We start from the raw sequence: 14,701 nt of genomic DNA on the forward strand, positions 1-14,701 counted from the left end.
AATCAATGACATGGAAAAGAACCTCAAACAAGGTCTTTACAAAACAAAGACAAAGCAAGACCAGTCAGATATTTGGAGAAACTGCATTTAGTGTCTGTGGAGCATGTTGGAAGAGAGACGCACGGGATTGGGACCGCAGCTGGTCAGCAGCGTTCTCTTCCTCCACAGCAATGTAATGGCGTAGCGATTCATTTGTTAAATTACAGTAATTCGTTTCATTCATTAACATTGTTTATTTTATGTTATTTATTAGTATTACTTGAGCCACTCACAACCTACTCTCGTTGCTGTAACCACAATCACATAATTGATGCGTGCGCAAAAGGCGAGTTTTGCGGGAGCGGATGTAAACACTGCGGGAGTGGAACACACACGTTGCGGGTGCGGGCGGTAATGGTCAGAAATGCAGCGGGAGCGGGATGAAAACAATCCCGCGCAGGGCTCTACTCTAAGGGGCCCCTCCTGCTCGAGAGCAGATCATCCAGGTAAAACTGGGACCAGAAGATTTTCTTAGCAGATGTTCTTCAGACGGGGAGTTAGAGAGATGCAACGTGCTCTTTCCGTTTTGAAATTACACTTTTTATGTTTGTGCCACTCACTGCCTAGTAACTGTTTAATAAATACAGTTTTGGTAAATTTGACTTATTCCCCCTTTTTGCATGAAAGTTTTGGACAAACGTGTTGGTACCCTTCAATTAAAGAAAGAAAAACCCACAGCGGTCATTGAAATATATTGAAACTGACAAAAGTAATAAATAATTTACTGAACATTGACTAATAAAAAACAAACATTGTTCTTTAACTGTAGATCAACAGTCGTTTAAAAAAAAAAGCAAACTGATGAAACAGACTTTGTCAAATTAGTTGATATTTTGTCGTACATCCTTTTGAACCAATCATTGCAATGAAGCAATGTCTGCAGACAGGTATTTTTGCCCACTCTTGATGAACAAACAGCTCCAGCTGCCTCAGGTTTGAAGAGTGTCATCTCCAGACTGCATGTTTCAGCTTTTCCTACTGATGTTCTTACTTTATGCCATTTATGTATGCTCATCCCTCTTCCCTGTACTCTTGTACGCCCACTGACGGTATGCAGTACTGGGATGAATATCACAGACACAGTGAGCTAACAAGCAGCAGCAAGTGTACGATGATATCTTTCAGTAATGTTGTACACAGTTTTATGTCTTAAAGACAGAAGAGTAATAACAGAGTCAATGGCAGAGCATTAAATCTGGGTTTTATTATTGTCTGAGTTTTATTATTGTTATGTTCTCTTTCACTCACATGTTTGTTTTGCTCCTCTATCACCAACTCCCCCAGAATAAAGGTACTTGGCTCTTTACATTATATATTATTCATGCTATAAATTTAGAACTCAAATCACATATATGTAGCTTTTATCGAGGGTCTGCTCGCCAATGAGATTTCTGCAATTTTTTATGTGGCATTTTCAGCACTGCATTTTGGTTTGTAACAGCAGATTTATAGAATGCAATGGTGCTGCTTTTGTTTAAACAGAATACATCAATTGTTTTGTTTTTTCTTGAAATTACAGTACTTAATCCATACTTGGCATGATTGTGACAGAACATTACTTTATTAAATATGATGCGATCAGTTCAAAGTGTGGACACTCCATGTGGCTCCAATAAAAAGGGAATTATAAGAAAGAAAAAAAAAACACTACAGAAACCTGAATGCATGATTTATCAAAGCAAAGATTAGAAATAAGCACTATTAAAATAAATACAGAAACAGATCTACAAAGCTGACTGGAGGGCAGCTCTAAGTCTAAATCTGAACTGTTGTATGCGCTTAAAAAAGGCACAAAAAAAAAGATTAAGACGAATACATTTTTGGGAGAAGACCATTAGCAGATGTGGAGGTAGTATATTGTTACATTTACAGAGCAGATGGATATGTTTTCTTTATTTTTCTATGAAGCTGTCCAATTATACATAACACATTGAATATTTTCCCATCATTGTTGCAAGACCGGCTTATTTGTGGTTAGGCTAAATACTGAAACAGCTCTGGTATCAACACTGTCCAAGGCCTGCCGATAAACACCACTTAATGATGTGTTACATAAGAAAAATGCAAAGATTAATTTACTCTGGCAAAAGCAGATCTTATAATCCTATCATTTTCTGTGACAATTGCACATTATCTCCTAAGCCTAAAAATATTATGTCAATCCTGATGATTACCTTATCCTTTCACAGTAAGAAGGGATATATAAGACAGTGTGATGAAACTGAACCTTTAGTGGTAATATCAATTCTCCCCATTGCAATGGATTTATCATTGAAAAACTCCAACACGCGCTCCTGATGGGGTCTTTAATGTTCTTACGGTGTTTTATGCAGCCGGCGTTACAAAGCTCTCTTCCCCACCAGTCAGTGCCACCAGAGGTTTTCAACAGCAGGGAGTCCTGGTCTGTCTACCACTACAAGAGAGTGATGTCTCATTAGAGAAACACTAGGATGGTAATGGGATGTGTTTTAGCCCTGCAGTGATGTGGATCAGGGTCATGCAGTCGGAGGGGCAACTTCTATGGACCAATTCTAATCATGGCGAGGAACATACCAGCACAGTTGTAAAAAAAACAAATGGACTGTCAATGAAAGTCAAAAAATAGATAAAAAGTTGAGTATAGTTGAGAATAAGTATGGATAACAGAGCGGCAATTAGTGTCGGTATACACAGATTCTTAATTTGAATGGATTTATACACATAGTGTGAAACAAAAACTGAAATCAGATTTTTTGGACTTCAACTAAACACAGCAGTGGTACATATTGATCTGTGATTGAACACATTGTTTCTTATTACCTCTGTGAAGGAAGCTGTGCATCAGCGGTGATGATGTTTTCATTACTGCCTGTCTGTCTGTCAGCAAGATATTGCAGAAAGTACAAAAGGCGACTGGTATGGAATTTATGGAAAGCTGAAGCATGCGCAAAGTCGGACGAGGTTCCAAAATATCCAAATATTGACGTGGGATTTGATTGCAGATTTTTACACGGTAGAAAGGTGGACGATTGGCCTCCAAATAGACCTGTAGTTTATTATTAAGTTTCTCAGTCTTACCATGTGCAAAATCCAAATCCTGTCAGTTTCAACAATCAATCAATAAATCAATCAATCTGCTTGCAGAAGTCCAGCACTGACACCAAATCCCTTCAGGCAAAATTAAATTGTGTAAAATCATTATTTCTTTGCTGCTCAGATGCAAAAATATTACTTTAACATATCATTAAAAAAAGTATTTCTTTCATCTATATCATCTGGTAGATTTGATAATTTACTGTAGGACATACATGAGTATGTAGCTTTATTATAAACAAACACCAAGAGTGAAAGAAGTGCGTCTGCTTGTTTCTATAACAACGTTAAAACAATGCTTGAAAGCTACCGTGGGCCAAACTGCTCCAAGCTAATGAGGGGAAAATTGGAAATACAATATCCAGCAGTGCTTTAATTTGAATGGGACTGGAGTGGAGAGTTATAACACTACTGAAGTGTTTCATAATTTTTACTAACAACTTCCAGTCGCTCTAAATCTTCTACAAAGAACCTAACAGCTGCTAATGAGCATCATTGTTCCAAACTGTTTTATTTGTGATAAAACTATGGGTCGGCTGTCAAACCCCCCGGCTGCAAGCCAGCTGGGTGCACAAACTCAACTCACCTCCTTTTCTCCACATATATTACTGATGATGGAGTTGGAAGCTGGACTGCCAGATGGACCGAGGACTGCCACAACCCCTTTAGACATGATCTGGCACACTGTGGGGAAACAGAGGGGTCGGGAGGAAAATAAGGAGGAGAGAGAGACAAAGTAAGAATTTTGACATGAAGCTACATGCCCTCTGCATAAATGCTTGAACATGCTGAGTGTATCAACCACCTAACCCTTACCCAGAAAGCAGCCTAAACCAGTATATATTTACTGTCTTTAGCAAACCTGAACCTAAATGTGTTAGACAAATGTGCAAAATGAAAAATGCATTTATATACACACCTATACTTGTGAGATCATCTTGTGACAGTTGGTATTAATATGTTATTACATAAGCAGACAGATATAGAAATGGCAAGTGACGGACAAAGAAACTGAAATAGAAGTATCTGTAGGCTTGAAACCCAAGATGTAGAATTTGAATGAATGAATATATATATATATATATATATATATATATATATATATATATATACATATACACACACACACACACATATATAATAATCCCTGGTCCATCCGTCCATCCATTTTTCACTAGACAACCTAGACAAACTGGTATATCAAAAGCTTCACCTTTTGGCTCAGCTCCTTTTTGAGTGGCCTTTGGGAAAGTAGGTAGACAGGAAATGTGTAGAGAAAGGGGGGGTGGGGACATGCAGTAAAGAGCAACAGGCCGCGACTCAAACCTGCACTGCTACAGCCTCTGTTAATGGCACCTACTCAACCAACTGAGCTATCCAGGCACCGGCTCAGCTTCTTCTTTACCACAACAGATTGATGCAAAGTCCGGATCACTAGGGCCACCGCACTGATCCGTCTATCAATCTCCCACTCAATTCTTTCCTCACAGTGGCAAGGGGCAGCATTGGTTGAGTCCAACTTACAGCTGACAATGCGGACCAAGCTTTAACACCGGATGTACAGGGACTGGACAGCCTGTATAAGGGAATCTGGCACCCCATACTCCCAGAGAACCTGCACAGGAGTCCCAGGGGGACATGGTCGAATGCCTTCTCCAAGTCTACAAAGCTCATGTAGACTGTTACTTTGCTAGTTCTTTTTTTCAGACGAATAATTCAGGTTTTTTAAATTACCTGACACTTTTCAGCGATTCCTTTCGCCTTCATCAGTGTCACAAGATGGTGTGTGTGACCCATCATTTATCATCTGATGTTGAAACGGAGACGTGACCCCCTTAACACGAGTCTGATTAAGGTGTAATTTTGGGGTTATTCTAATCCAGAGACAAAATAAACTTTATTAAGTCCTCATGTAGACTGGTTGGGCAAACTCCCATGCCCTCTCCAGGACCCTGCTAAGGGTGTAGAGTTGTTCCACCATTCTGTGGGCACGATGAAAACCACACGCTCCTCTTGAATCTATGATTTAACTATCTGGCGGACACTCCTCTCAAGGACCCCTGAATAGACCTTTCCAGGAAGGCTGAAGAGTGTGATCCCCCTGTGGTTGGAGAATACCCTTCTGTCCCCCATCATAAAGAGGGGGGGCCACCAACGAAGTCTGCAGGAAGCACTGTCCAAGATGTTCACTCAATTTTGCACAGGCGCATCAACCAAGACAGTCCCACAACATCCAGAGCCTGAGCGTAGAACATCTATGACCCAAATGATGATTTAAAATCAGTGATCACCATTTGCCCTTGCCCCGACTCGGGTCACCGAGGTCACCCCATGAAGCCAGGCCTGGAGGTGGGGCTTAAAGGGGAGCGCTAGTGGCCAGGCCTGCATCCATGGAACCCGGGCGGGTCCACTCTGAAAAGTGGACCCGCTTCCCATGGGCTCACCACCTGTGGGAGAGGCTGCAGGGGTCAGGTGTAGTGTGAGCTGGATGGGGGCCAAAGGCAGGGGCCCTGCAGAAGCTGGCTCCAGGGACATGGAATATCACCTCTCTGGTTGGGAATGAGCCTGAGCTGTTGCATGAGGTAAAGAAGATCTGGCTAGTTATAGTTGGACTTTCCTTAACTCACTGGGCTCTGGAACTAGTCTCCTTGAGAGGGGTTGGACTCTGTTCCACTCTGGAGTTGTGCATACACCATCCGGAGGCTCAGGGGGTTGTACTGTATACCTCAATTTAGGATGTTGTGAGTCAGTGCAGGGAATACTTTGAAGGCCTCCTTAATCCCACCAGCATGCCATTCTATGAGGAAGCAGAGCCTTCAAACTTGGATGTGGGCACTTTTATCTCTGAGGCTGAGGTCACCAAGGTGGTTAAGAAACTCCTGGGTGGCAAGGCACCAGGCGTGGATGAGATCCGCCCTGAGTTCATAATCCCTGGTTTATAATTAAAACATTGCTGCCTGTTGTGTGAGAAAGAAAGAAGTACAGGGCCATGTTTTTTCTAGTGTACATGGTGTGTATATGTCATGATAATTTGGTAGTTGTTACTGGGGCAAATGTAGAGCACTAATCAGCCTTATACTGTATGTGAAAGAGGCAAAGGAGAACTGCTTTCAGGCCTGTGCTGCAAAGAGGCGGTGAATTGAATGATGAATAAGTAATCCCCTAGTCACCCATGGGGCCTGTAAGACATGAATACACTCCATACCTTACAAGAACTCACATTCACACTGCAGACGCACACACGTTTGCACCTGTCTGCATGGCTTCAATACATCACCAAGACAAGCAAGCTGATCACAAACCAGCAATTTGGACACTTATTTGCTCACTTTCTGAGCAGCATGCATTGGGGTTAGGTATAAATATCTACTTTTTACAACTTCAACTTTATAAATTACTACACCATTTCTGTCACAGCGTTAATTGAAAAATTTAATATGAATCTTGAAAGTGTGCAAAATGATCAGACTTGGTCACTGATTGTATCTTTTTGCAGCTGTGCGTGAATCATCTTTAATCATGGAAATGCACACAAACTGCGGGTGTCTCTTTTCATGACACCAAGTGCATTTCACTTGGATGTTTTGGTAGTATTTAAAGATCTTTTTTTTTTATCTCGGTACACATAAGAAAATACATATCTACACGGGTGAACATCAGATTGCAACACGTAAGAAATTGAAAGATGCAAGAAAACGAGTGTATACACCCAGAAAGAGTAATTAAAAGTAAAACTGAGAATATAGAAGGGTTTTGTGTGTTTGCTTGAATTTAAATCAGTTATAAAGAACCTCTGGTTAGAAAGTGTGCGTAAAAGAGCAGGTTTAAAATGACTGAGATCTAAAATGACTAGGAGCTAAATCTAGGAACACTGGCTGATCCTGATCAGTTATAAATAAGGGCAGTGTCGGCTGGTGATAAAACATTTTGGGGAGGCGCACTGGCGGGGATTACAACACAACTATAAACTCTACTTCATATTTTACATAAACATATTTAAAATTTTTCAAGTAACAAAATAACATTTGAACCATTTTTCAGATTTTTTCAGTTATTATATAGAGATATTGACAGATATTGTCTGAAAAATGGTTCAAATATGTTATTTTGTTATTTGAAAAATTAAAAATTTGTTTTGTTGATGAGAAAATATGTTTCTCTATTTTCATTTTTGTTGTTTTTCGGCACTACCTTGTTCTCTATAGCTGATATAACATGAATTACTCCTATGTGGGATCAATAAAGTTCTTATTTTTGCCATCTGAGAAAATTAAATATACATGTATTATATTTGGTGCCTAACTGTTTCCCAAGTATATTAGTGCGTGTGTGAATGAATAAATGAGACGTAAAACGTACATTTCTTTGTAGAAAGGCGCTTTATGAAAATTAGTCCATTTACTTGTATTAGTTTACAGCGCAGTCTTGCCACATCCAATATGGCGGCGTCGTTGACGTATCGCAGCAGCGGGCAAAACCACTCGATGCTATGGTTGTGACTCCGTTTGTATGCGAGTGACAGATGCAGTCGTGCGTCTACACTGTCAGGGGTGTGACTTTGATTGACAGCTCATGAATCAATCAGATTGGATGAAGAATGACAGAAGAAACGCTGATTGGCCACGGGCGCAAAGAGCTGCGCCCGGAGGAGAATCTTTGAGTAGCCAATTAGAGACCAGCATGAAGTCACATGGAAGAAAAGTTTAAGAACATACAATACACACTCATTTGGCCGGCGCCCCTCGCCATTGAAACCTATGCATTTTGGTCTGCACAAAAAACAACTCTGAATAAACCCAGTATGGGATGGGAAGGCTTGAAAAATTAAAAGTCACATTTTATGAGTGCACAGATGTGATAATTACTTTTTATTACGTAATTTATGTGTACTGTGTCATATATATATATATATATATATATATATATATATATATATATATATATATATATATATATATATATATATATATTTTCCCTGAAATTTTAATGGGGGCGGCACCCTAGCGCCCCTTATTGACAAGCCCCCACTGAATAAGAGTGTGTGTGGGGAAAAATTGATTCATATCAAAATGACAATTCTTATTCTAGCATTCATAATCCACCCTCACCTTTAAAGAATGTGATTTATTTATAAAAAAAAATAAAAAAAAAATAACGTGATTTATCTTTAAAAGCTATATGTTTGTTTGAAAAGGTCGACTTCCACGTGTCTCTTCCACTTGCCACATGTCTTTCAGTCACTGTTAATATTTGCTCTCAGAGTTTATGGTGTATTTAATGTGGAACAGCAAGAGATTCAAAAATCAATTACCGTGTGAAATAATCTTTTACCATCACTGTGTAAAATCAGCTCACTCACTCAGATCTTCATCTGAAATAGTCCTGGAACCAGTTGGAAACTGAAAAATTAAAAAGAAGCTATTTTTTATTTAAGTCTAATTCTATTATTTATCTGACCGCATGCATTCTGTCACACCTATGATTTATCTTTTGTAAACATAAATAATTTAATTCCACTGCACTTTCCTCATATTTACAGCTTTATTCTACTTTCTTTGTACAAAAAAAACAACAATACATTCTGAAATCAAAACTGTTTTTGTAATTAACTGAGGACATTTTTGAATCAAGAATAATTTTGAGAATTGATATTTCATGGAACTATGAGCCCAAAATAAGCAAACCAACTTTTATAGTATCGTAAATAAATGGCCCTTAGTCAAACATACCAAGATGTGACAGAACCTGTTGTACTGGTAAGTTAGATGATAGAGATCTATGATATCTGCTAAATGTCACAAATGTGTTTTTTAGTAGCCACTACTTCGTTAGGGTTAGGTAGTTTGGATACATAAACACGATTCACAACAAGAGAAAATTAAATATGAATAAGAGTGAGATTTATAAGCTTCTGATTGGGACAAGTGTTAAGCGTTTGCTCATGCCCAATGGCCTGACAGTACAGATTTTGTTACCTCTGAAAGCAGGAAATTATTCATTACATGTTATGATATTCTAATGAATGAATGGGAAAGGTTTGTGAGGCCATAAAGATCTTTTTTTTTTCTTCCCGTCTTGTAGTCTAATACAGTGGAAGGCAAGTAAACGTATTCACCAGGATGTACTTTTTGGCACTTTTTGGATGAATTTTCAACTGTCCAACATGGAGGATGTTCTTTATGACTGCAAATGGAGCTTTGACATTTACTGATTATTTCACTGCTACCAGAGGCAAAAAGGTGAATGAGAGGGGATGCACGACCGTCCTGTCTCCTTAGATTCAGAAAGAGAAGGTGAAGAAAATCATTTCCAATATAAGGGGTCATTAAATCATCTGATTTCAGTCTGAGTCCATATTTCGTCTGAGGACCAGTAAAGTAAAGACAGTAAGAATTATCAGTAGATTATTTAACATACAGGTGCAAATTGAAATTTCAATCTCCATAGGTTATTTGTACTCAATAAAAGAGCAGCTTTCCAACTGATTGTTCTTAAGCCATAAAACACGTCAAGTGATGTGGGCTGTTTTATGTAAATTTGTGAGTATGTGATGGAACATATGCATGTAAAATCTTCATTATAACTCTAACCCCTCATTACAATTTACCCTTGAATAATGGACATCATTGTCCGTTTTAAGCTATATATTACTCGGTATAAAGAGCTGCACACTGTTTAAATTATGATCAGGAGGTTACAATGTCACTTCTTTGTAATTGTTTAAAACCTAAGCAAAATATTGATTTTTCCCTCATAGTACAAAGGCACCTTCTTCACACATTTATTTCTTACAAGACAAAAGACAAACAGAACAAATAAAGTCTTGAAATACAGAAAAAACAGGGACACAATGAGGAGTTCAAACACACGTTTCTTGTCTTTTCTTCGCAGTTAGAACTCTTCAGTGATATTTTCATCTAATTGTGGTAGCTCATCTGTCCCTGATCCAATTCCTGGCAATGATCTCAAACACACACACAAGCACAAACAAACGATTGTTGCCCCATATTCACACAATTTAGTTTTCAAACACCAACACAGAATATTACACAAACAAATGCACAAAAAAAGAAAAGAAAACACACACCAGGAACCACATTAACGATGGGTTTGTCTTTTCCTCACATTTCTATGAATTAGGCTGCACCATCTTGGCTTTGTGAGGTGTATGGCATTGAAAATCAATCCTCTTACTTTTCATCACAGATGCGACTGTCTCTGATGTATTGATCTTGGAAAATGTTTTCATTCAAAGTTACAAAAACTGAACCAATAATCACTGAAGCATTAGGCAACCACACCGAGAAGTGTTATGTGTTGTGTTTTTGGATCACAGAAACCATAAGACGTTCTCCAACTATATTAATAGTTTAAATCTGAGTGATGCATAAAATCCCATTCTGGCCTATTTAAAAGGAGCCATGTAGGCATATCAGCTGAACATGACTTACGTTTGGGTAACCCTAAAAATTCAGCCTATGCTGAGATATAAGTTACATATTAACGTCATCACTAAATGGGGCCAACACAAATCACCTTTGGTTGCTCATCTTAAACATTTCTGATGCTTAATTTTGTTGTGAGGCTTGAGCACAACTGGTACATGAGGCTTTCCTCTGATGACTATTTCATAAAGATCATAGATCTGCACATTAGAACGATCCACTGCTGCGCCAGTTTCTGCTAATATTTTCTCATCTTCCTTGAGGAAGTAAAGCAAGAGGCTTTATTTGCCTTTCTAACAATCAATTAGATCTATTATGGCCTTTCTTTGTCTTCCAGGCCTCCAAAATTCATAAGTGCCATTTCTTTATTGCATTTCACATTGAGAAAGCAGCTTCAACACACTTTGTCTTCTCATAGGCCTCCTGCCTATGAGCATTAATTAGTTCGAGTGCCACACGGCTGCTCAGAGGAGCTCATGGTTGCAAACTGTTGAGGCAAGGTTTCAAGAGGATATACTATGACTCTTTGAAATGGCTTTTACTTGACGACAGCAAGTGGGATCTGAGACTTTTGTTGAAGTTATCTGAAAATGAAGATATCTTGGTGTTGCCAAATTGTCTCCATAATGCTTCTTCTTACAAAACAGAAGGACGTAATGCTTCTTCTGGGGGCATACTTACATTTGCCTTAATTAACTATTAACAATTTAAAGACATTGGGACCAAACTGCTTTTGACATTGCTTAAAAAAAAACTTGTTTTGCTCCTCAAAAAGCATACCTCACAATAAAGTTGTCCTCTTTTTCAGTGAACAGTACTTTACTGGGTTACAGAATGTAACCCAGTAAACATGAAACACTTTTTGACTGCTGCAGGTAAAAGAAGGCAGTATAACAACTCCTTTTGAGTTCTGACACAATGCCAGACTGTCCTTTTCTGTGATTTTGTGCACATCACAGTTTGACCAAACAGACTTCTCTTGAGGAACGAGAACAAGACAGGTAATGAAAGTAAATTACTGTTCAAAATTAACAAACACACACACACACACACACACACACACACACACACACACACACACACACACACACACACACACACACACACACACACACACACACACACACACACACACACACACACACACACACACACACACACACACACACACACACACACACACACACACACACACAGATTAAAACCCACATGAATAAACATAAAAAAGATGGGCTCTCACCACCTAATTGTCATTTCTTCTTTACACTACTTACTTGTTTCCCCCATCTCATATTCACTGTCTCTCAGCAGTTCGAAGATGTCCACCTCCAGCTTGCCTGTGGTGGAGCGGTTACTGCTCCTATTGATGTTGTTTTTGGCCAGTGTGATGGCCAAACGCTCTCCTCTGCTGCACTCCATAGGGTCATCAAGGATGGCAGCTAGGAAAAAAGGGGAGACACCAATTGATTTCGGGAGTTAAAAAAAAAAAGACAGAAAAGGGAAACATAAAATGTATTTATTTACACCGAATGTGAGCCAGTGTGACCTGAGGACCCACATCCTTTTGTTCCATCTACAACAAACATTAATTCTGTTGAAAGCTGCTCCCCTGGTGTGAATTTATTAATACCAATACTTATGTGACATTTTGTGAGCACCGCTTGCCATTAATTTTGAGTACCTATATTGGCACAGTGTTCTCTTTAATAAATCTGAACACTTTGGTAGCAGCTTTTAGTGTGAGGGGAACACTTCTGTTCTTAAAGGGTAAGTGCTATGCAAAGCAAATATTGAATCTGAATGATAAAAGCTTAAAAAATCTTTAAAATTCTTAAGCTGCTCTCTGGCATTTAAAATAAATAAATACAATAAAAAGTACACATTTACAATACTGTATACTGTTTACTGCAGCAAAAGGACTCAGAACATCGGTAATTTGGTTTCCATACGAGCCCACAAGAGACTCCAGTCACTGCTGCAGCTTTTCAGAGATCCTACATAGTGTAGATCTGGTAGCAAATGAAATCAGTTTGCCACAGGACCATTAAAGAGTTATGAGACAACATGTTATACTCAGAAATGATTTATGTGCTTTCTGGATGCAATATTTGCTGTAATATGGCAAAGCAATCAAAAACATGGATTCCTGTCCTGTATGTGGCTTAGTTAAGCAAATTATAAAGGGACTGTGTGCACCGAATGCACTGTTCTCAAGTTACGCAGAACAAATAATGTAATTCAACCACAGTTAGAAGTGGGTATATAAAAGTTGCCGTGATATATTTGTATGCATGCTCTCATATGTTTTTAATCACTTCATGAATGTACTTAGAAACCTTTAACAGCATATGAGTCAAACTGTCTCTTAAGCATGCACAGCAAGCTTTTACCGTGTACCGTGTAGTCAAGCACAATTGAACAAAACCAAAACACGCAATTATTTGACACTGGATAGACATGTCCTCAATAATGCCAGTCAAATTGGCAGCAGACCCTGGAATCACAGAGTATTTAATGGGAACCTCCCTCTGCTGTCGTAAAGGCTTCAAATGCTGCAACAAACTCTCCAAACACAGACACAAAAACATTTGCAACTGCATGTTTTATTTCATGCTTTTTCTCTCATATTTCATCAATGAAAATCTTTTTTTTTATATATATATATATATATATATATATATATATATATATATATATATATATATATATATATATTTACCTACATTTACATTCTGTTGGATTGACTCATTGTTTTATTTTCTACTTGTGGTCCTTTCCAAATTTGTAGTGAGAATTGTTATACCCTTTATAGTGCACTCAATGAATCCCACAATGCCACATGAATAGTAAATAGTTGACTCATTATGTTTTATCTGTGAAACACCAGTGACAATGCTGACAAAAATAATACCAGTCTGAAAATTCATTTGATGATGACTTCGCTTAAATTTTCCCCTAGATAGAACACCCTTAAATGAGACCCGACTCATAGTCACTGTAGAATAATGCACTAAAAAACTGAATAGGGGGTGATCCAGATAGACCTTCTTTTTTCTTCTTCTATTTGACCTTTTTCAAGTTACAAAAGTAATTTTGCATCGGAATCGCAGCCGGCGCCATAATTCCACCGCCAAAATCCATAATCTCACCCTGATTTTTGCTAAACGTGTCATCCCTGATCAATCTAAAGTATCTGTCTGAGACAGAAACATACCTGTACAGTATATCCTTACATGCTGGCCGTCTCCTTTTCTTACCAATATACCAAAAAAACTCAACTCAGTAACATATGATCTGTCACAAAATTATCCCGACATGGTGAAAGCTACACGTTTTCAACCACCAGAGATGACAATACAGTTTAAGCAGAGGCAGAAAATAAAAGTAACCAACCACAAAATGTGTTAAATTAATGAGGCATAAAAGAGACAATTAAATACAACGTGGCTGAGAGGTAAATGTGCTGCAGACTCATCCATTAAAAAGAAAAACTGTGTGCTCTAAGTTTTATCTTGAAGTTTAATCATGTCAGACTTAATTGTGCAGAAGCACATAAAGAGCTGGAACGTGTCTCTGTGACCTTTTCCCAATTGATCATGCCACTAAGTAAACAAAACAACTTAGTCCAAAATGCAAAAATGAAACATATCCACTCATCTCATATCATCACGGGGCAGATCCAATGTCTACAGCTAATTAAAGTGCTTTAATACAAAGAGGGAAATGGCAGGGAGAGGGCTTATGAAGTTTTTCTCATCTAAGTTTAATAGAAAGTCTGGACAAAGAATATGTTCATTTCTTAATGCACACAACCAACTCCCTTTTTAATATGATCACTGGCATATTATAAGAGTAACTTCAAAAGGCACATTTTAATTAAAAGTGCATGTACAGGGAGTTTCAAAAGTTAAAAAAATCTCTTTCAAATCACTGATGTGCAAATGTGCACAACACTTAAATACTAATCAGACCATTGACTCCATGTGGGGTCAGTTTATCATTAAGATTGTATGTTTTGTTGTAGAGTCAGAGCAACAGATGCCAATGTGACAACAGGATGTCACATAGTTATATACAAAGATGGCAAGACTTCAATAAGGTTATATTTTGTATTCAACATTATTACAAAGCAGCTAGCTGGGGTA

General features: G+C 38.3%; 1 protein-coding gene across 1 annotated transcript in view; it reads right to left on the bottom strand.

The window, feature by feature from the left end:
* Nucleotides 1–12,129, bottom strand: part of grik4 (glutamate receptor, ionotropic, kainate 4) — a 182,189-nt gene extending 170,060 nt beyond the window's left edge. Inside the window, exons 1-3 of the mRNA XM_061720530.1 lie at nucleotides 12,081–12,129; nucleotides 11,831–11,995; nucleotides 3,698–3,795 (exon numbers count right to left, since the gene is read on the bottom strand). Of these exons, the coding sequence (XP_061576514.1) occupies nucleotides 3,698–3,795; nucleotides 11,831–11,995; nucleotides 12,081–12,129 (312 nt within the window). The remainder of the gene's footprint in view (nucleotides 1–3,697; nucleotides 3,796–11,830; nucleotides 11,996–12,080) is intronic.
* Between the last annotated feature and the right edge of the window lie 2,572 nt (nucleotides 12,130–14,701).

Source organism: Cololabis saira, chromosome 4, assembly GCF_033807715.1.
Source record: "Cololabis saira isolate AMF1-May2022 chromosome 4, fColSai1.1, whole genome shotgun sequence".
In the NCBI taxonomy this organism is placed as follows: Eukaryota; Metazoa; Chordata; class Actinopteri; order Beloniformes; family Belonidae; genus Cololabis; species Cololabis saira.